At 31.0% G+C, this 20,762-nt stretch overlaps 2 protein-coding genes across 6 annotated transcripts in view; both read right to left on the bottom strand.

Annotated features, from left to right (window-relative positions):
- The window catches only part of LOC141458643 (rho GTPase-activating protein 20-like), a 626,814-nt gene extending 618,948 nt beyond the window's left edge, over positions 1-7,866 (bottom strand). The window contains exon 1 of the mRNA XM_074136906.1: positions 7,481-7,866. Coding sequence (XP_073993007.1) covers positions 7,481-7,702 — 222 coding nt within the window. The 5' untranslated portion in view covers positions 7,703-7,866. The remainder of the gene's footprint in view (positions 1-7,480) is intronic.
- Positions 1,788-20,743, bottom strand: mats (MOB kinase activator-like 1). Of its 5 annotated transcripts, none has more exons than XM_074136921.1 (6): positions 20,488-20,743; positions 20,181-20,347; positions 19,113-19,340; positions 18,861-19,024; positions 18,020-18,103; positions 1,788-1,934 (listed from the first exon to the last, which is right to left on the bottom strand). In XM_074136921.1, the coding sequence occupies exons 1-5, from the start codon at positions 20,499-20,501 to the stop codon at positions 18,023-18,025; spliced, it is 654 nt and encodes a 217-aa protein (XP_073993022.1). In that variant the 5' UTR covers positions 20,502-20,743; the 3' UTR covers positions 1,788-1,934; positions 18,020-18,022. The 5 variants fall into 5 exon arrangements, with proteins under 5 accessions (XP_073993022.1, XP_073993021.1, XP_073993019.1 ...); XM_074136920.1 differs by lacking the exon at positions 1,788-1,934 and adding an exon at positions 12,222-12,240; XM_074136918.1 differs by lacking the exon at positions 1,788-1,934 and adding an exon at positions 12,587-16,926.
- Positions 20,744-20,762: the final 19 nt, after the last annotated feature.

The raw sequence follows: 20,762 nt of genomic DNA, 5'->3' as shown, positions 1-20,762 counted from the left end.
GTATTCGAAGAAATTTCAAATTCTGCAATAAAAGTGAAATTATTTTAAAAATTAAAATTTGTCATACTTAATAGTTTATTTTATTAAAACAAAAAATTGCTCATTTTTTATAAATTCGCCATTTTCTCCAATTAATAGCACACAGCAAATAGAATTTTTATCTTAACTTCTGGCTCTAGCATATAAATTTCACCTTTTTAGTCTGTATGCTTGCTTACTGAAACAGCTTATATTATGACGAGAAATCGCTCCTACAATGACCATAGCCATCGCAAAAATTAAACCTTCTTTCATTTCATTGAAGAGATTTTCTGATATACAAAACCAAGTTTTAAATTACAATTTTCCTAAATACTAATATGGAAAGAAGGAGGTAAATTTCATGATAATGTTTACCTCAGCTAGAAAATCTAACAAACATTGGTTGAGTGATAATCAGAGAAATAGGAGAATTGTTTATTGCATTCAAGCTCACTATTCTATTTACAATTAAATAGTGTTTCTATATTTTCTATTTTCTGTACTAACCATCGTTGTAAGAACTACTGTTAATGATAATTATCCATTATCGCTGCAATCATATTATAAACAAAAGCTAAAATCAATGGCTAAAAACATTTACTAAAAACGATCACAACGCGCTCTATCTCACTAATAACATGGAACTTGATTTTATTAATGTATTGATGCAATTATTTTCCCCCAGAAGACTATAATTTTCAAATAAGAGTTGTTATGTTTAGAGTGAATTGAAACTTGAACATCAATTTAGTAAAGAGATATTCCCAACAGTTCTAGTTTATGGCAGATTCCCAGTCCTGGAGTAAATTTGTTTTAAAAAAAAAGGCAGTCATGTTATAGTTCTTATGAATCCTCAAATTTGAATTTCGTTGCAAGTCCACGTCTGCTAATTTATCTCTTAGTTTTATCGTAATGAAAGAAATAGGAAAACCATTTAAGACAAAATAATCACAAATTCAATTTTGAAACTTTGGTGATATCCAAATTATGATAGAGAAAGTAATAAACTATCGGGTCAGTAGAATAAGGAGTAACCATGCAAAAATATGAATGCCAAAATCTAAATAAAATTCAATCCATAAATAAAAGATATTAATAAAATATTTAATTAAAAAACAGAAAGTAAAATTTTGCATAACAATGTGGATGTGAAAAATGGAATAAGAATGTAATTATGTGTTTGACCTATTTTATTATATCGGTTTATTTATTATTCTTTTAATTTATGGCATATTACTAACTAAGGTCACCTGGGGACTCATGGAGGGCACTGCCGGCACAAAGACAGCGTTTAAATTCTCATTACATTCAACACTGTCATCACCGGACCACTGTAGCTGTAATGGGCTCTTAGGACCTCACGGCTCCAGCATTATTTTTCTGCTCAAACTACGTCAAACAAAGGCGTTAAACGACTTGAGCCGAATAGAATAGCACAGGGGTAACTGTGCCGGGTGCTACCTCAGAGAAAGTAGCCTTTCCCATTAGTGGAAGATGTATGGGGAAGAAATGTTAAAGCTTTATTTACGAATTTTCATACCAAAAAGGACCCCTATCCCTAGAATTTGCTTAGATTGACTTCTTCATTTGAGAGCAATTTTAATTTCAGAGAAGTCGGATTACACATGTCCCAAAATCTCATTAAATTATTCTTCGAGAAAAATGTTTCCGAATTAAAGAACTAAATTGCACTAAGCTTAGTTTATGGAATTTATAGAACATTTTTGAGTCAAACTTCAAAAAAATCAATAATGGCAATCTGATCATTAGCAGTCTTTTATTTCCAAACTTTTGAATCAGAACGGAAAATCATACTTCATCTTCCAGCTGTGTTTTGTGTATCAGTCTTAAATATCACATCAAATATCGCTTGCTGTCAGAGTTAACTCTCATTGACACTCAAAACGTTTCTCCTGAAAAGGATAGAAAAAGAACTAACGGCTATAAAATAAACAGGTGGTGAAAACATAGAAAAGGTAAACAAAATTGAAACCTGAAAATTGTAGCCTAAATTCTCAGTGAACATCTGAACATATCGTTACAGTAAGTAACTAAAGAGGTCAACAAAATAAAAATAAAAAGAAGCATTTTCGTTAAATGACAAAAATGTTGCCTAGAGAGCGGTGGACGATAAAAATTGTATAAATCTATCTTACCTAAACAATAATATCCACAGCAATCTAATCAGCAAATAAAATATTACTTCAATAATTAGTGACTACGTTACAAAAGCTTAATTTCATTTACAAATTACAGAACAACTATTAGAGAAGTTCAAATTGTGACGATTTTGTTTGATGAATCATATCTTTGGCGGCCCTTCTAATAGATAACAGAAAGATAAAACTAATCAGTTCCAAGCCTTCTTTCCTAAGGATGTTTTTAGAAAGCGCATGGGACAATTCTACGAACCATGGAATTTAATTGTTAATATTATTCTAAAATCCTCACAATATTGCACTGGCCTAATTACACTCTGTTCCCTTATTATAATGAAATGTTTACACAACCTGCTATTAATTAATTCACCACAATTATCTATATTAATTAAAATCAGAACAATTATGTTTGCATTAAAATTCTTCTAAGAGGAACTCTACAAACTGAAACTGAACACGTTACGATATGCCATAACCCGTTACATATTACATTACATAAACAATAATGATACAAAAAAATCTGGTGTAGACACTAACTCTGCTTTTAAAAATATGAGAATTCTCTCAAAGGATTTTTGTTGACAAGATTAATAAACAATAATAACGTTGCATTTGTTTTTTTTTGGGGGGGGGGCATTAGTCAACTAATGGAAAAACTTGAAAACAGAGCAGGCAATGTGCAGTTGCAATGTCGTTCATTTGACCAAATTTTCTAATAGAAGTTTGTGAGTAACATCAAACACCATTTAACAGAAATTTAAAAGTTATGCACAGGTTTTAAATGAATATTTAAATCTAATGATTTTAGTAAAAATAAAACTAATTGATTTTTATAAATACAATAATGAAACTGGCAACTTGTTTTATGTTCTTAATACATTTACAGTTCTCCCAATAGAGGTACTTTGTTAATTTTTGTTATGTTAGTGTTTTGCTGAAGTGAAATGTATTCAGCAAGCTCTATAAAGTTCTATAACCATTGAGAACCACACTTCAAGGGAAAAAAAACATTACTTTTTCCAAAACGTACTTCAATGGAAACTATTTTCATTGAGGAAATTGTGATTACAACAAAGTGTCATTTCATCTTGACTTGCAACTAATTCTCTTTTATAATTCAAGGTTTTTTTTTTTACAAATAAAAAAATTATTAAAATTGTAGATGTTCTTTGCAATCTTAAATAGAAAACACTTCTATTTCCGATTTTCATCTGTTGTTATGAAGTCTTCCTATTGCAAAAAAAAACTGGTTTGGAATTAACCCTGACAAGGTGTTTACGACATTACGCAGCGACTTTCTCAACAAAAAATAGCAGTTCGGATATTGAAAAATCACCGTTATTACACTGTTTGTTCGAATGTAGTCCACTAAAGAACTAGATGTAGTAAATATAGCATATAATTCCATTCCACTTCGTAAATTCAATGTAAGCCCCACTTAATTGTAAAGATAAATACATTTTTTTGGGGACACTTTTTGTTTAGAACTATTGTTTTTGTTATTTCATAGATAGAAGAAAAAGTGTATAAGATTGGATGGATAGGTTAGTATTTTGAAGCGAATAAGGAAGCGTACACGCGAGAAAAGCTGCATACAAACGTTGTGGAACAGATATTTCTAATAGGAGTACTACGTACAATATTAAAGGGATCCTTTTACATAACGCAAGAACCTGGATTGCCACTAAGATGAAATAATTAACTAGACAAGATAGAGTAAAGAATTATTTGTTCCAGCAGGAAATGTAAAGAACGGGAACAGAGTCAGCAAAAAGAAAAAGTTGTCAGTATTAGTTTCAAGATGGATCTTAGAAGTATGTCAATTGATAGTTTACCAGAAATGGTTTCGAAAGGAAACAAATAAGGTGGGAAATGAAATAGTATTTCTGATTGGCCGTGATTGCGCAGAAGGGCGGCACCCATAAGGGAAGGAATGCAAGCAAGTAGTGCCTCCTGTTCTCCGTCCACCCATTATTTTTGAAGAGGGTACCAAGGATTGGATAGAATTCTTTCCCTGATCAGAAAGGTGGGTAAGCTGGGGAAGTTGGCAGTTTTGTCTCCCAGGGCTTTTAATGAACTTAGATAGCTCGCAAAACTTATCAAAAATGAAAATCTCAAGAAGAAAAACCGTTACCCCCAAAAAATCTGGTACTAGCATAAGCGCTAAAAATTCTCTACAAAATGGAGTGTGGCTTCGTTAGACACACCACAAGCTTCACAGATTGGTGAATGTTAAAACCGGAATTAAATTGGTGATACGTCAGAGTAGCATGTCATTTCAGCACCTGGATTAGGTAGCAGATCCAAGACCTGCTGAAATTAAGCACAATAGTCATGGTCTGGCCAAGAACCTCCTCAATAGTCGATATGAAACCTCCACTTCTTCTGGTGTTTTTTCAAGAAGTCCCACTGCTCTACCTTTGTCCTACGTCAGGAATTACTTGGTTAAGAACCACTGCCATCAACGAAGCTACTACCGTGCCGTCTCATCGAACAAGAAATAGTACTCAGAGTTATTCTAAAATGAATTTTTCTCTCAAAAAAAATGTTACACATAAAAGAGATAGGGCATTAGAACTATAAATAGTATACAGTGCCCATTCTATGTTGAATAAAAATCATCGAAAATCGCTTATTAGGAGATCAATAAACAGATATATTCTGTCAGTAAAGTAATATTTATGATTCAACGAAATTTGATCGATAAATTCAGATTTCCCTATTAGCAATAAAACGGAGCTAAGCGAGTGATTCCTCCTTCAATGCTGTGTTAGCTCTTACATGGATAAGAGAAAGTGAATTCTTTGGTTGAATTGTAAAACATGACCTGAAGTTATTTTAATTACACTTGGAACTATAGAAAATACAAAATGATAGAAGAAGCAATAAATAATTCAGTAAGATCACTACTTTTAATCGATATTTACCACTTTCAGTGCTTGTGTTACCAAAATCCACATTAATATTAGACATCTGTATCAAATATGCTGGAGAATTATGGAGTAATAAAAATAATGAATGAGGTGAAAGTTGTTACTTGTCGATATTGATAAATGGATCGTCTTCTATTAATGCACCAGCCATATCATTAAATGTAAGAAGTTGTTTTGTGTATATACTTAATTTAATAGTACATCCATTATCAAGAAACTTGAAGACACCTGAAGATTTTAAATTTTATTCCTTTGCACTTTAACAATTTCTTATTCAGAATTGACTAAAATGTTCATAAGTGGCTTAAATCCATTTCACAGTTAAAAGAAATACGAAGTGATCACTCATAAAATTTTCTGTTACTACCATCCTCGAGATTGCTCATTAAAAGGAAATGTCACTTTCTACCACCCAATTCTTTGAATTCCTTAAAAAAAGAATTTCTCCTTTTAAAAAAAAGTAAAAAAATGAATAGTCCATTCAGTAAATTCGTAATTCTGGTTGCATAAATTTTCTCCAGACTCAGAAATTTAGCAACATATTTGTTATTAATCATAACAAAAGGTTCACAGAGCCTATATTGGATTGATTTGCTTAAGTTAACCCACCCTTATTGGCTAACTCTAGCTCATTCATACACTTACAGCCACTCCTAAACAAAACTCTTTTAATGTACATCTAATAATTAGATATAAACTGGAAGGAACTTCGTTTACGCTAAACATTAATAATTCAATCCCAATTTAATAAATAAACCTGAAAATTATTTTAAAAACTATATAAACTTAGTTCCTTTTAAGCAGGAAGTTAATTAGAATTACTAATAAAAGGAATGCTCTGATGTTTTAGCAAGAAAAATAATTAAAAAGATATTTATTAAGTAAATTAATTATTATTTGAAATCTCCAACAGTGCACACATTACAGTGTGCATATTATCTCATTTGTAGGCAAAGCTTAACCATACGGCTGCAAGAAAGCGTGTCCCAGTGAAAGTAAACTATCTATAAACTGTAATTAGCTCGAAGATTTAGTATTATCAAACACATGTTCTTCAGAAAAAATCTAGCATAAATAAATAAAATATAAAATAAAATAAAAAAGTAAATAAATTAATTCATATATTTTGTATTAAATTAAATATGTTTTCAATAAGATTAGTTACACTGCAGAGAATAAAGTTTTATTTAAAATCTCAATAAGGTTTCATTTCTATTGAATGCTAAATTTACTGACTACCTAATTAAAACAACAACAACAACAACAAAAAATGGCAAAACAGGAACCTACAAAATTTATTTCTAATCACTATATTATGTTGTCTATTAATCCTAATTCCAGAACTACACCGTTCAAAACTAAAACCCATCATTTTGCCTAACAGTCGTCGAGGAAGCTTTCAACATCTATGAGAAGCGTAGACGATTGTATTATTTTGGAAGTGCACGAATAAAAATTTGCAAGCAGAGTTCACTTTAATTTGACAATCTCACAAGTACAGAACAGCATTGACTTCTTGAGTTGTAGTTTTAATGTCTAGTAATTTTCTAATTACATTTGTAAAACGTATATCTACAGTTAGCAACTGTTTTTTTTTAAATTCTCTAAAATATCAACATTTCCAACTAAACTGGCTCGAATAACTCAACATTTAATTACTAGAGAAGAGTTGAGATTTTTCACTTCTCTGATTGTTATTATTTTTATTCTTTATTTTATTTGGCGTAACCTCTGCCAGGGGCCCTGTTTCAGTGAACTACAGGTCTCCGGACAGTGTTCTCTCGTTACAGACTACATAGTCCATCACCGAACAGCTCCTAGGAAGAAAAAATCTAAGGGCCACTGGATTCGAACCCGTGATCTCCGCGTTGGAATCCAGTATTCACTGACCACACAGCTAATCCCTTCCCTTAGCAAATTATTGTTATATTATTTTAATTTAAGACGCGTCAAAAGATGAAGCCATCAGGAGCCTTTTCAGAGCACACCGGCTCCTGGACAGTGTTCCCTTATAAGCAATATTATCCATCACTGGATAGTGAGATATAAGAAGCTCCTAGGGAGAGAAAATATTGACTTTTATTAATTTATTAAAGATGATATATAATTCAAACTTTCAACAGCAACATTTATTTACTCTTATTTTTTTGCCAGTAACTTTACGCGTTTTATCTCTGAAATTACGATCCATATTAGGCAAACCGGCTATCAGGACCTAAAGTATGAATAATCACAAGACGTAGTTTCCAATATCATTAGCAATAAAAAAAAATCTTCAACTATTAATCCATAGTTAAATACAAACTAGAATAAAACAAAGCAAAGCTGTAGTGATAACGATTTTTTATAATAATTAATTCTACTCACAATTCTTTGACTCTTGTCTGGTGCAATGACAGTAATGTCAAGTAGCCTCTTCCCAGGTTGTTTGTAAAGACTGGCTTGCCTCAGGGAATCTCTGGAACCGAATTCCTGCCTAAGTCTAGCTCCTAGAAGATTGGGCACCTTGGTAACCAAAGAAAGACGCCTAGATAAGCGACGTCCCAATCTGGCTCTCCTAGTCGATCCACTTCGCGTCACTTCTTCCATTATTACCAATTATATGTACATAAATATTACTTAATGATTATTTTTAAATGCACATAGTAATACGGCAAAACACTGTAAAAATAAAACGAAACACGTTCTCTGTTACGAACTCAATGACTCCTTTCTGACGATCTAATCACAAACAGTGGCGCACATGTACTGAAAACTATGACTTGAAACGCCGACCAAACCTCCTACTGGAGTGTCCAACTGCACCCCACTCCCATCGCTGTCCTCCTATTAGTACTGATCGCGCTTTTTTCCTCTACAATTTTTTAATACCTCTTAAACTACTAATAAGAAGAGTTAAGAAAAATTGTGGAAATTTTTAGATTTCAACGGAAATATCTGTCTTAAGGTCTCCACAAAGAGAAAGTGGTTTTCAAAAGCGGTATACATATGTGTCTCAAATTTTTGTATCAAAACGATCAACCGAAAGAATCAGCCTACTGATCCTTTATTTCAGTTTTTAAAATTTTCTCTTGTAATAAATGTAATGAATTTATTTAGATATATTTACAATACGGGCCATCACTCAATTACAATTAAATATAATTAATAAAATACAATTTAATGTAATATATAATATAATCAATAATAATAATTATAAACAATAATGTTTAAATTTGCAATACAATTTTTATTTAAAACATTTTCTAACAAGTTCTGATTAGAGCAATTCTGAGAGACAAGGATGGTTAGGTTTTTCTTTGAAATGCCATTAGTATGTTGCACTATCTTCCCTTTTCTTTTAAGATAATAAGAATCAAAGTGGAACTGAATTTCTAAACTTGAAGAAAATCGGCAGAATGTGAGATGTAAGAAAGAGATAGCTGAGATGTGCCACCATTATTGCCTTTAAGGGTAGTGGCAAGCGCCCAACCGTACGCTATAGAGCCACCAATGATTGTCTTTCTAGAAAAAAAAGAAGGACTATGTGTCAAGTGTACTTTCTGTTACGAAGAATAGTTTAGGGAGCACTTTGGGATGAGACAACAAAAGATAATAGCAATGCCAAGGTTCCGTTAGAGAGGAATCGTACCCCAATTAAGGTGTGGCTCTCTCGAACGATTGGAAATCGATCTTAGCAGCGTGTCCCTTCAAGGGGAATCAATTATAGTTGATTCTCTGTAATAATTAAACATCATATATTTTGAGAGTAACTAGCCTTCATTACCTTGATTACATGCTCTGTAAGACCTATCCACACTTACTCTAAGATTTAGATATGTCCTTCAGACTGATCAGAAAGCTGTGTTGCAGGCTACTCAAAATAGTGGAGCAGCCACGCTCTAGTATCTTAATGTATACCTGCTAATATATTGTAGAATCGTAAATGCCAGACCTTATCATTTCCATGGAACACCTTTACTTAAAAAGATTATCTTTTTTTATGTCATTAATTTGATGTTTGATAAGTTTAAAAGTTAAAAACGAAAAGAGATTTTTGCAAGATTCACACATACTCAAACTACAAACACAGTTTTTCTAAGATACAGCTTAACTTTGTTATGAGAACAAAAATATGTTATGTATGTTTATACCAAAGTTCTAAAGAATATTTCTACCATTTTCTCCCCAAAAAAAACTGAAAACATAAATTTAGGTTAGTGGAATAAAGTCAGTGACATTTAGTCAGAGCCGGATGGCCAGTATCGCTTTGGGGACACAGAACTGCATTTCTCCATGACATGTTTCTCTGACTGCGACATCACATCTCTTAGTCAGTTTATCCCCTCTTTATCTTCTTTCATCCTATACCTAAAAACATCTTAGCTCTAGTAAAATCCTTACTTTAAAGGCTTACCATTCTTTGCAAACGTGCTGTAAAGAGTTTTAAAGAATTGGCAGTTCATTGCTGTGAAATCCTCACTCGGCTTTTTCTAATAATTAGAATCGTGATTTGTAAAATTCTCTTATCATTGCAATAAATACTTAGGTAACCTAGTTCTGATTAAGTGTCGTTAAGTTTGCGATATTAGTCAGCAGACAATTCTCTACAACTTTAAAGGCAGCTTTTATCAGAAATGCCACTTTTTATATATTTAGATACATCCTGTTCCTAAAGTGGCTACAAAACCAAAACAGAACAAAGAGGAGACAAGCCAGAAAATTGTAAATATTACGTAGATACTTCGTGGAGCCACAAAATATTTTTTTGTTAAAAACTTAAACTTTAACATTGATTCTTTAAATTAATTGTATTTTTCGCCTATGTCGACTGCAGGCCTTTCTGGTAGCAGCCCAGTATACTCAGTCATTCAGAATGGCTGTCATATGGATGAATATATTGTAAGGCGGAAATTTATACGGATGTTATTGTACAACGGGCGTTGTATTGGGCTCGAATCAGCAGTTAGTTGTATAGAGATGATTTTGAAGAAAGTTATGACTAGTGATGAGCTTAAAGCAAGCTCTGCTCTCGGAAGGTTAAATAGGAGTCGTTTCTTTGGGTCTATAAGGAAGCCCAACGCCTGCCCTAGTAATACCTTCTAATTTCTTCAAAAACATTATCCTTACTAATGGAGGTGACCATCTTTTCTACTCTGTTAGTGGCAGCTTTTTAACACATATGATCATTATTATATATACCGCAACGTGGCACAGCTCACGGTTATTTCACGTAGTTACCAGTCTTAGCGACTTCAGCTAGGCCCCAGCAGCATCTGAAAAATTCTGTGATTGTCTAGGCAGTAATGGCGATTAATGCGGCTTTCTAATAGGTTGTTACTGCTATTTGGTTAAAGTAATGTAAGAAGAGCATTTATAAAGTTAAACAGTTACAAATATGCAGGAGGGGTAACAATTCATAATTGGTAGACAATGGAAAGTTTGGAACCCACCATCTTACGTTGTACTGATGAGGTAACAATGTAGGAAGAAGCTACTAGTGAACGAATTTTATTTAAAAAAAAAATCAAAAGCCAAGAACAAGCGTTAAAAAAAAAATCAACCCAAGCATATGTGTAAGAATAAAGGAAACCTCAAAAAGCTCGTCTCCACCTGAAATATAATTTTGAAAAGTTTGATAAGAATGTAAAAACTCTCCAACATCTAGAAGAACATCAAAATCGAATATGTTTCACAGAGGGCCTAAAGTTAATTAAATTAAAAGATTATTGCTTATATTCTAATCTGATCTGGAATCACCTCCCTCTTCCATTCTAAGGAAAGAAAGAGTATGTAAATAAATGAATTAAAAAATATAATCAAATTATTATATAAAATGTAAAAATCCTGAAGGAAAGAAATAAAAAATGAAAGCGATAAATACCAAGTGAATGTGATGTGTAACCTAACTACACCAACTTCATTTTGATTTGTAAAAAACAAAATCCTCTTTTAACAGTTTGTCCTTTGTCTAAATAATATAAACTCATTATTTTGAATCTCTACATTTTGAATTTTGTTCTGTGGTTCAGACCAAAACATGTAGCTCAACAATTCTTGCTCGCTTAGAGGTACATTTCTAATTTATAATAGTGTGTTTCGTATTCTTGTCCAACAACCAATGAATTTTTTGATGCATGGAAAAACCCATTTATAAACCGGGTTCCGCTGTTGTCAGACGAGTATCTTTACAGTAGTTCTATCTAATAAAGTGATTACGTGTGCTTTAGGAAGACTGAAAAAAAATCTAAACAAATTAAAATAAAATTTAATTCTGCATAATTTTGCTACAGTCAGAAAATCTGAACTATAACATTAGTGTGATAAGCTTTAGGAGAGAAGTTACCCTACGGTACCATCATCTTAGATATTACTTTCGTAGGAAAACTAGAAAACATTATTTTTTTTAAACCCTTTAATAGAAAAAAATAACTTTTCTGTGTTGTGTGAGAAGTTCATATTAGCCTAATATCGAGTTTTACATCTAGTATTATGGGATTCTGGCACGACCTTCCATTTCCTGTCCTTCAAACTAAGAGCACTTTTCAATCAATAAGTGACCGGACATTTCAGAAAGATCTAAGAATTTTCTTCACTGTACCAGCAATATCGGCATTTCCCCCAATTATAAATATATATATTTATTTTCCTTTAAAAACTCTTGATGCAAAAATTAACAAACAAGATCTTGGAAAGAGGGAGCTCTGCTTACATCTTTCTTCTAAGTATTGCAATTACGGTAATTTGAACTTACGCAAATCTTAAATGCAGATAATTTAATTTATCTACAAGGTTGGAGTAAATAATATTAATAATGTGTTTATTTTTGAAACAATACAATGATTTTGGATTTATGTACAAAAAACACTTGTACATGGACCGTAGTCCGTCCGACAAGTTGACTCTCACAAACTAAAAGAAAACTTAACAGTATAAAATGAAAAAATTCAAATTGAAATGTGAAATTAAATATAATCTGTAACTCCAGGCTCTCCTTGTGTATTCATACAAATTGTCCCAGCCGTAGTCACCATGCAAATAATTTATCACCTCTTCATAAGATAAATAATTTTCTCCTAGCCATCTGATTCTAAATTCCTGGAGTACGGGACACTTACCCAGAAGATGGACTATATTTTCTATTACACCTGTATTGCAGAGAGCACATGTAGAACAGATAACAGATCTACTAACTGTAAATTAGACTATGGGTTTAAGTGTTGATCAACAGGGACTGTAGCCTAGAGAGGCTGATTGTGCCCTGTAGTCCTTCTAAGAAAAAAACGTCCTTTTACAAGGTCCACGACTTTTTCACCAGTCATTTTTGTGCATTATCTCCTCTAACCTACAAGTGCCACAGGTCTAATATCACAAATGTCCTTTAACTGCCAGATTAAATCGACAAGGCAGTCTGTAATGTTCGGCGTTATCAACACAGGGAGTAGAGTGCATTTTGCCTTACATTTGTTAGGAACGTAATAAAAAAAATCTACGCAATCAACAAATTTTTTTTATTAACATGTAAAATTTATAATAATATAGGTATATACAAAAACATATATATGGAACATTTTTTTACTTTTTCCCTTTATTTCTTTTATAAATAAAATAAAGTAGCGAAAAAATATCGAGATATAACATGACAAAAATCCCAGTTTACATTCAATTAATAACAACTAATAAAGAAAAAAGCAAACATATAAAAGCATTTTTTTAATCGTATGCCAGATTTAATTACACCAATGATAAGATATTAAATTGACTAAAAGAAAATTAATAATGACTTTTCCATTGAAAACAAAGAAAAGTTTTACTTTGAGAGAGAGAAGTATTAATTTTTAATTCACATAATTCTGAAAATTGGTTTCACTTATTTGTAAATAATAACTTGAGATCGCGCATTCAATTTAATTTAATTTAAATACAGTCAACCCTCCTATAACGGCGGTACTCTCAGAACGCGGTTTCCATTTAACGCGGAGCTGAAATTGCGACAGCCCTCCTATAACGCGGTACTCTTACAGCGCGGTTTCCGTTCAATAACGTCCCATCAGTAGTTCTTTCCGTGCACCCAATGAATGATTTAAACTGGATATGTTTATATAAACATTCAAGCTTATCTCTTAGCCGTTTACGACATCGGTTTCAGTCGTCTCAGAGCTCTTTTACAGTACGTTTCGTTGGTGACCAATTTTTTCTAGAAATTTTTTGCTGGCACTGTTCTAGCGACAGCGAAGAAGCGCAAAATCGCTCCGTGGCACTCAAACGGTTTATTTGTGGTTTATAATTGGACAATATTACACAATACTGCAAGTAATATTCTTCTTCAGCGAAGCGAGGCGAGTGCAAGTGCAAATTGCCGAGTGTGAGGAAAATACTTTATACTCGAGTTAAATATTATATTTTTTCTGTAACCATTAGGGTTATTAACTAAAAAAAAAAACTAAACAGGAATCACTAGAATCCATTTTAAATTTCTATAAGGTAACACTATAACCTTTTTAACTGTTATAATTAAAAATATCTAATAGTTTATTTAAATATTTTTATTTCTATATTCCTTTCAATTTTTGTTTCATTTTTTTTTTTATCATTTCCTTATATGAACTCTTCAATTCAATAAAAATATATTATAATTTATCTTGTCTTTTGTATTTATTGGTCTACATATAACGCGGTACGAATGATGTGGTTTGTACTAATTCTGAGTTTCTTATAGCACGGTTTCCATACAACGCGGTAGATGGTTTCCATACAACGCGCTACGAATTAGCCTGGTTTGTACAGTTAAATCTGAGTTTCTTATAGCGCGGTTTCCATATAACGCGGTACGCACTCACCGCGTTATAGGAGGGTTGACTGTATTATATTTTAATTATGTAAACCATTGCCGATTAATGTTAACAAGAAACAAAATTAACAGAATGAAATATGGTGATTGCGTGGCTTAAAAAAATAAAAAAAAGTTAAGGAAATTTTGAATGATCCTTCAATTATAAATTAAAAATTCTGACCCTTACAATAATATATCACAAACAAAAATATTTTCTTAGTAATAATCCTCTTGCAGAAAGACTACATTTTTTCATTTTGCTACATAATTTAAATTTTTACATCAATATTAGGTATAAAAAATATCGTCAGTCGTAAAAAATAAAATGAAAATATTTTCAAAAATAGTTATGGGTTTGTTTTTTTTGAATAACAATTTTTAGTATCAGTTTTCTATAGTTTTGAAAGACAGAAATCTTAGCAAATATGTTTTAATGGGTTTCTATATCTGAAAACTGAGAACAAGAACACATACAATTAGACCAAATGATTTTTGCAGAAAATCCCTAATTTTATAAGATATAACCCTAATTAGGACTAATTTAAAAAAAATAAAATCCCCAAATGTGAGGAGAAATGATGTTAATTAATATTTAAGTTAGATTTTTTTTTTTTAATGAAACAATAGCAACGGTAAGTCCAATTTTTTTTTTTTACATAAATAATGTGCAGAATATATTGCTTTAATCTGGCCTGTGGAACCAAGGCAGTCGAAGCAATTTAATAGGATAGTAATATTTAATATAAGTAATATATCTTAATCGCATGAGTTTTGAATTTTGGCTAGGTTTGCAGATATTGGTCTCAAGATTCCAGGCAGGAGGCAAATGATTTGTTTGGAAAGAAAGTTCTAAGACTGTGGGAATTTGGCCATGATTCACCACGAAAGAGATCACTGACATTTCTGAATGCAGCTAGCTGTTAGGGAAACAACAGAGAGATATAATAAAGAAAATGAAATATATTTTCTGGCTGCTTTCAAGGCTTGGAGAGCTCCAAATGTGAGAAGCATGTTAAAGAATACTGAATGGTAGTGAGGAGTAACGTGGATCTCTTCTAAAGACCGAAATAGAAGGCAATAGGTCAATTAGATCGCATGAATGGATTGTTGAAAAAAAACGTTAAAACTATGATCTCAAATGCAATTCGGATAGCGTGACGATCCGTATATCTCGGCCTACAGTTACCTGCACTTATGATATTGTGGTAATCAACGAAGTGATACGAACATCATAAGCTCGTCTAACGCATATATATATTATAAAGGAGGGTTTGCCCTATATTTTAAAGAAAATTTGGGAATTTTATCTTTTATAGAAAAAGAGAAAAAAATTGTCAAAGTTGGGTGTTTTTCAACGTTACGCTTTTTCGTGCAGTTTTTTGACGATCAACCCTTATACAACTGTCCTACCGGACAGTTTTAATATAAAATTAGCAATAATTATTTAATTATCTTTCTGCATTTATAAAAATATATCAAAGTAGTTGTTTTTAGAATTTTCAAATATCAAACTCATTTTACCGAATATTGAAATATTATGAAACTTCTAATCTGTTTTTGTTAATATGGTTTGAAGTATACATATTTATATATAACCTTAGAGGCGCCTATTTATTTACCTTTGTGCATAAGGTAAAATTTGGTATAGTCCGGTTCTTTTATACACATTCTTTTAAGGACACACAAATAAGTATTAGTTTAAGATTAAATTCGTTAATCGGAACTTTCAATCATGAAAATGACTTCAGGTCGAATTACATTTCTACTTTACACATTTAGTAAAGAATTAATCTGCACGAATTCGCATTTTGATCTACAATCTACATAATAAATAACAATCTACATAAAAAGATTACAATAACAATATTTTTTATACATTTTCGAAATGAAAGTGAAAATTTATAAGGGAACTTGGAAGGGATTTATGTTTACTAAATTTAATTCCACAGCCCAGATTTAAACACTCATAATGAAGATTTCAATAATTTCGATATGTTCAGTCATGTATCTATACTATATATAACTTAATTATTTCTTCTATATCGTTGTATTTAAAATAGGCAACAACAAAAAAAAAATTACACGATTTTGCAAAAAAAAATGAAATATATAAATGATAAAATCAAACTATTTTCACAAAAATATAACTAGAAAAAAATAATAAGAAAAACTTAAAATCAAATACTGGCTTTTAAAGTAATAAAACTATGTATTTTTGTTAAAAATAAGGTAGTCAATAAATTAAAATCAAATTTTATACAATTATAAATAAATACCCTGATTGGAAAAACAATTATTATTAAAAGAATAAAGTTTGTTTTTGTTTTTACACAGAAAAGCATAAGTACTTCTTGATTACTACTAGCTTTATTATTTAAATTTTACTTTGTGCAATACAAAGTGCCAGCTAAATATACGACTGAGCAGTGCTTTCATTAATTATTGACATTGTGACAAACTAGTAATTATGTATATGAAGCTAAATAGTACTATTTATTAATAGTTTTATAATAAATATTTTTAAAACAAATAATAAAAGCAATATAATCAATAAATTATATAAACAATGATTGTTTAATAATCACTTTTAAATAAAATGAACAAAAAAAATGTATCAGGGCAATAATAAACTAATCTTGCTATCGATATCTAATAAAAGATCCATCATTTGTACAAAATAAAACGCACCTTCACATTTTATTAGTGGAAAGGGGGGTATTTTCAGTTTTTTTTTAATACTATATGGTATTTTGTTCCCTTTAGTTACACAACTTTTGCGGTTTTTTTTAAAAACATTATCAATAATTATTTTCAAATATTGCAGCAAAAAAAAAAGATTTCAACGAAGGGGAAGCCGTTCAAAATCCAGTGTACGAAAGTTCTGGATGATTTTCTGGGATGTCAGATGTAATTTTCTGGCATAAGAAAGGGATAATTGTATTTTCATCTATTGTTTCTAACCTGTGCTCAAGAACACTGGTCCCCCCTTGTAACCAACGGCCTGTGTAGCAAATATGTTTTTTTTAAGCGCATATAATTGCAATAAATTAATTAATAAAATTCAAATTCATCCTTCATTAAATTTCAATCAATTTCTTTTACAATCTGTGACAACAACTTGGGCAGAAATTTGGTGGTAGACCAAGAAAGAATCCAATCGTATCCTCATATATTATTAGCTTAAGATCTAACATAGCTAGTACTTGTTTTAACTCGATGCGGTCTCAGAACCCCTCAGAAAAAGAAGTATCATTTTTTCCAAAATTACTACTCAATTTTCATTGCTCGATAAGAAATGTAAAACTATAGTTCTTTGTAAATAAATAAAGTTCTGCATATTCGGGCAAATACTGCAGACAATCGCTAGAGATCACCCTCAGTTTTGGTAGAATCCCATGACATACAGTAGGCGCTGATGGTTACATTTCAATGGAGTGATACCAACATGGCAGAAATGGATAAGTCAATCTAACCTTCAGGAATCTAGTAATAATTGTAGAAAATTCTATGGGAAGAAACTGCCAAAAATGATCAAGCCAGTTTATACTGTTAGCATAACTTAAAATTCAATACATAATGATGTGAATTTCACTTAGAAACAATTTCGAAATTCTAGAGAGAAAAAATCAGGAGAAACAAGTTTCAATTTATCGAGGTTTTTCTTTCGATCTAAAAAATAGCAATTGGGTTGTTCGTTTTTTTGCACAATAAGAATTTTTTTAGAGTGCATCATACAAACGTTAAAGAAAAAGTTTGCAAAAATTCTTTTTTGTGGGCGAAATTTTGTAATTATTATCAATGTGTTAAGGCGATTGCAGACTTTCACACAAGGCTTGCTTTTTGGCTACTGATTAGTTTTAATCATTCCACACTCTATTAATTTCAATGACTAAATATTATTTTTACACCTACATAATTTTTTTTTACCACTCAAAACACAGAAAAATTATGTGTACATCTTTTTTCTTTTTTTTCCGACACATAATTAACGCTGAATTTGGAAGGAACATTAAATTATATTTTATTGTTTCAGAAATCTTTTTTCAAAAGATCTTTGACTCAATGGATTTTTTTTTTAATAATTAAAAAAATACCTTTCATCGACCATCTTTTGCAGTCAATTTTTCAATAAGTTCTTGTAATGGAGCTAATTCTCGTCTATCAATCAAGCTAAATTCCTGTAATAAAACAATTAGAAAGGAATTATTACCTTAACATTTACACTGCACATCTTTTTTATATTTCTTATACCCAGTACACAATCGTATTACTTATTGAAATTTAGTTTTTCCCAGAAATACATGTTATGAGAAGATGCCTTGAACTTAAAAAAAGCTTTGTAATATAGTGAACGCATGCGTGGGCGAACAAAATATATCAAAACATTAAAAGCAAAGTAGGCTCAAAGATGGCATTCCTGTCGCTTCTGCTTCAAAATCGTCAAAAAGGGCAACTTTACTGAATTAATTTTTTTTTTGTTTTTTAACGATTTTGCCGAAAATAATTCTGATGATTCTACCTAATCTTCGAACATAACAGATAAATAAAAAATAATTGTTTCACAAAATTAAATACCAAGATGAAAATATAAAAACTTAAAATGTTTCGACACCAACACAACATACTTGAAATCAATTTTCACTGAAAAAATATACTTAAAATTGCTTCAGATTTATGTAAAAAAAAAAAAAAATATCTGCTATTGAAAAAATAAAAATGGATACTATTATGGGTACACCAACGTTTTAGTGAGATGAGTTGATTTGAGAAATCAATTCATTACTTTTGGTATTAAAACTTTTCTTTTTTTAACGATGCAAGACAATAATTTTATTAATGAGACTGAACCAAAGTACTTTAGTCACTTCTTTTCTGTATAAATTAGCATCTGATAATTATTTTTTCACTGTTTTTGTAAATTAAAATAAAACTTACTTGAACAAAAAAAATAAAATGTTTGAACGACGTATTAAGATGAGCTTCCTCACCAAGCGAAACAACTTCTGAGAAATGTTGATGATATATATGAGCGTACACTCGAAACAGCCTTTTTAATATTGTCTTCGCTATAGACTGGAAATTCTTTGGAAAAGGCACGCCTATCAAGAAAAAAAAAAATTGAAATTATTATTGGTTTTTCAACGCCTTTTTTTTACAAACTATTTAATTCCTTTAAAATTTACACACCAATCTTGGACGGGAACAATGTTTCATCATCCAACTGATCTTGAACCCAAGTCATAAGATAATCAATATATTTTGGAGCTGAACACTTAATTGGTTTCTTAACTGTATGTCCATCTGCCCAATGATATTCATATTTTGGACCAGCCGACATAATCGGACAGCTATCTTCAGTGCAGAATTCAGTGATCGTACCGTACAACATGTTTATCTGGTTAAAAAAATCCACAGCTGCAACCAAAAATATCTATGAACGTATTAAATATAAATAAATTTGTTTACATACAGTTAGACAAAGAAATCAATAACCTTCCAATAAGCTTAAATGTTATGAATCATCTGTTATTATTAGTGGAAAAGTATGGTTCAAACTGAGTTGACTTTAGAGAATTTACCTGATTGAATCAGGATTTAAGGAAGTAACTAAGTTAACGAAAAATTATTTTTCAATAAAAAGTTTCAGTAAAAAGAATCCTCATACAAGAATACTTGCAATACATCATAGTATATCATTGATCATGAAATATAGGTCAAATTTCGTTTTAAGAAATACACATGGTTCCAACAAAATATTATAATAAACCTAAATATCAACTGCTAACATTTTCATGAAGTAAAGGGCATCTTCTAGCAGACGAAAGGTCAATAGGGCAGTAAGAATTAGAAGTATAAAAACTATCTTCGGTCTAAGTTTTCAGAACTCAGAGCAATTGAAAAATCTACTCAACTACTTCTATCATACAACTAAAACGCCAACTACTTTAAAAGAATGAAGTGGAAGTAAAGCTTTTTTTGTTAAAATAATTTTTAAAAAATACACAAAGGGTGAAGTTTTTGCTGTTTATGAGAACTGATAATGACTACGTATAATAAATTTAGAAAACAATAGCAATTAAACTTGTAGTGAAAAGTATGAAAGTTAACATCAAAACAATAGTGGTGATCAATAAACCAACTTAACATAAATTTACTTTTCACTGTAGCACTACAGGCAGCCGAAAGAAAGAAAACAATAAAAAATGAAAAAGTGATACAGAAATTTAATAATGAAAGTCACTTCATTTAACTTACTATTAACGGCAACCCATTCGTTAAGATCTTCACCTTCAGGAAGCAAAACTGCCAATCGAAGATTTCCAGACCCCAATGTAGCAGCAGCATGTTTCATCAAGTCATACTGATGAGTTCCCTCAGGGATATTTTTCTTTGGTTTGAAAGTTTTAGAGGATCGGCTTCCACTAAAACAAAAGCTCTAAGACTTAATAAAGGAAAAAAAAATCGTTTAGCAAGTTACTAAGTACAAAAAGTTAATAGATTACGGCAATTTAACTGAAAACAGCATAAATTTAAAGTAAAATATTAAATAACCGACACTTACAATAGGAAGCTCATTTTCAAAAATTTACAATTTTCGTGGTTTTTTAAGCTGATTTGGGTTAAAAAAAAATGGTTGCCAAATGATTCAGATAAAACAGAAACGTAAAAACAAACAGAAAAACCATTTACATTTTAACTATACAAATATATTTACAAGCACAAACTTCTAATGTGCAGATTAAAGTGTAAAATGTAAATTCTACAAACTAGTGCTTATACAAGATCAGCTGTTGTTATACGAATGTTGTGAGAGATGATCTGAGTTCTCTGGACAGT

Source organism: Rhodnius prolixus, unplaced genomic scaffold (genome assembly GCF_049639745.1).
Source record: "Rhodnius prolixus isolate KJV_2025 unplaced genomic scaffold, Rpr scaffold_5, whole genome shotgun sequence".
Taxonomy (NCBI): Eukaryota; Metazoa; Arthropoda; class Insecta; order Hemiptera; family Reduviidae; genus Rhodnius; species Rhodnius prolixus.
Note: the sequence above shows the minus strand (reverse complement) of the source record. Positions and strands in the feature narration are given on the sequence as shown.

What these genes read in the sequence shown, in the direction of transcription:
- mats (XM_074136921.1), bottom strand. An exon ending in ATTGTTCCCGTCCAAGATTG is followed by an intron (nt 19,025 to 19,112) that starts GTGTGTAAATTT and finishes TTTTCTTGATAG; the next exon opens with GCGTGCCTTTTCCAAAGAAT. An exon ending in ATTTTATTTTTTTTGTTCAA is followed by an intron (nt 18,104 to 18,860) that starts GTAAGTTTTATT and finishes GTTTTATTACAG; the next exon opens with GAATTTAGCTTGATTGATAG.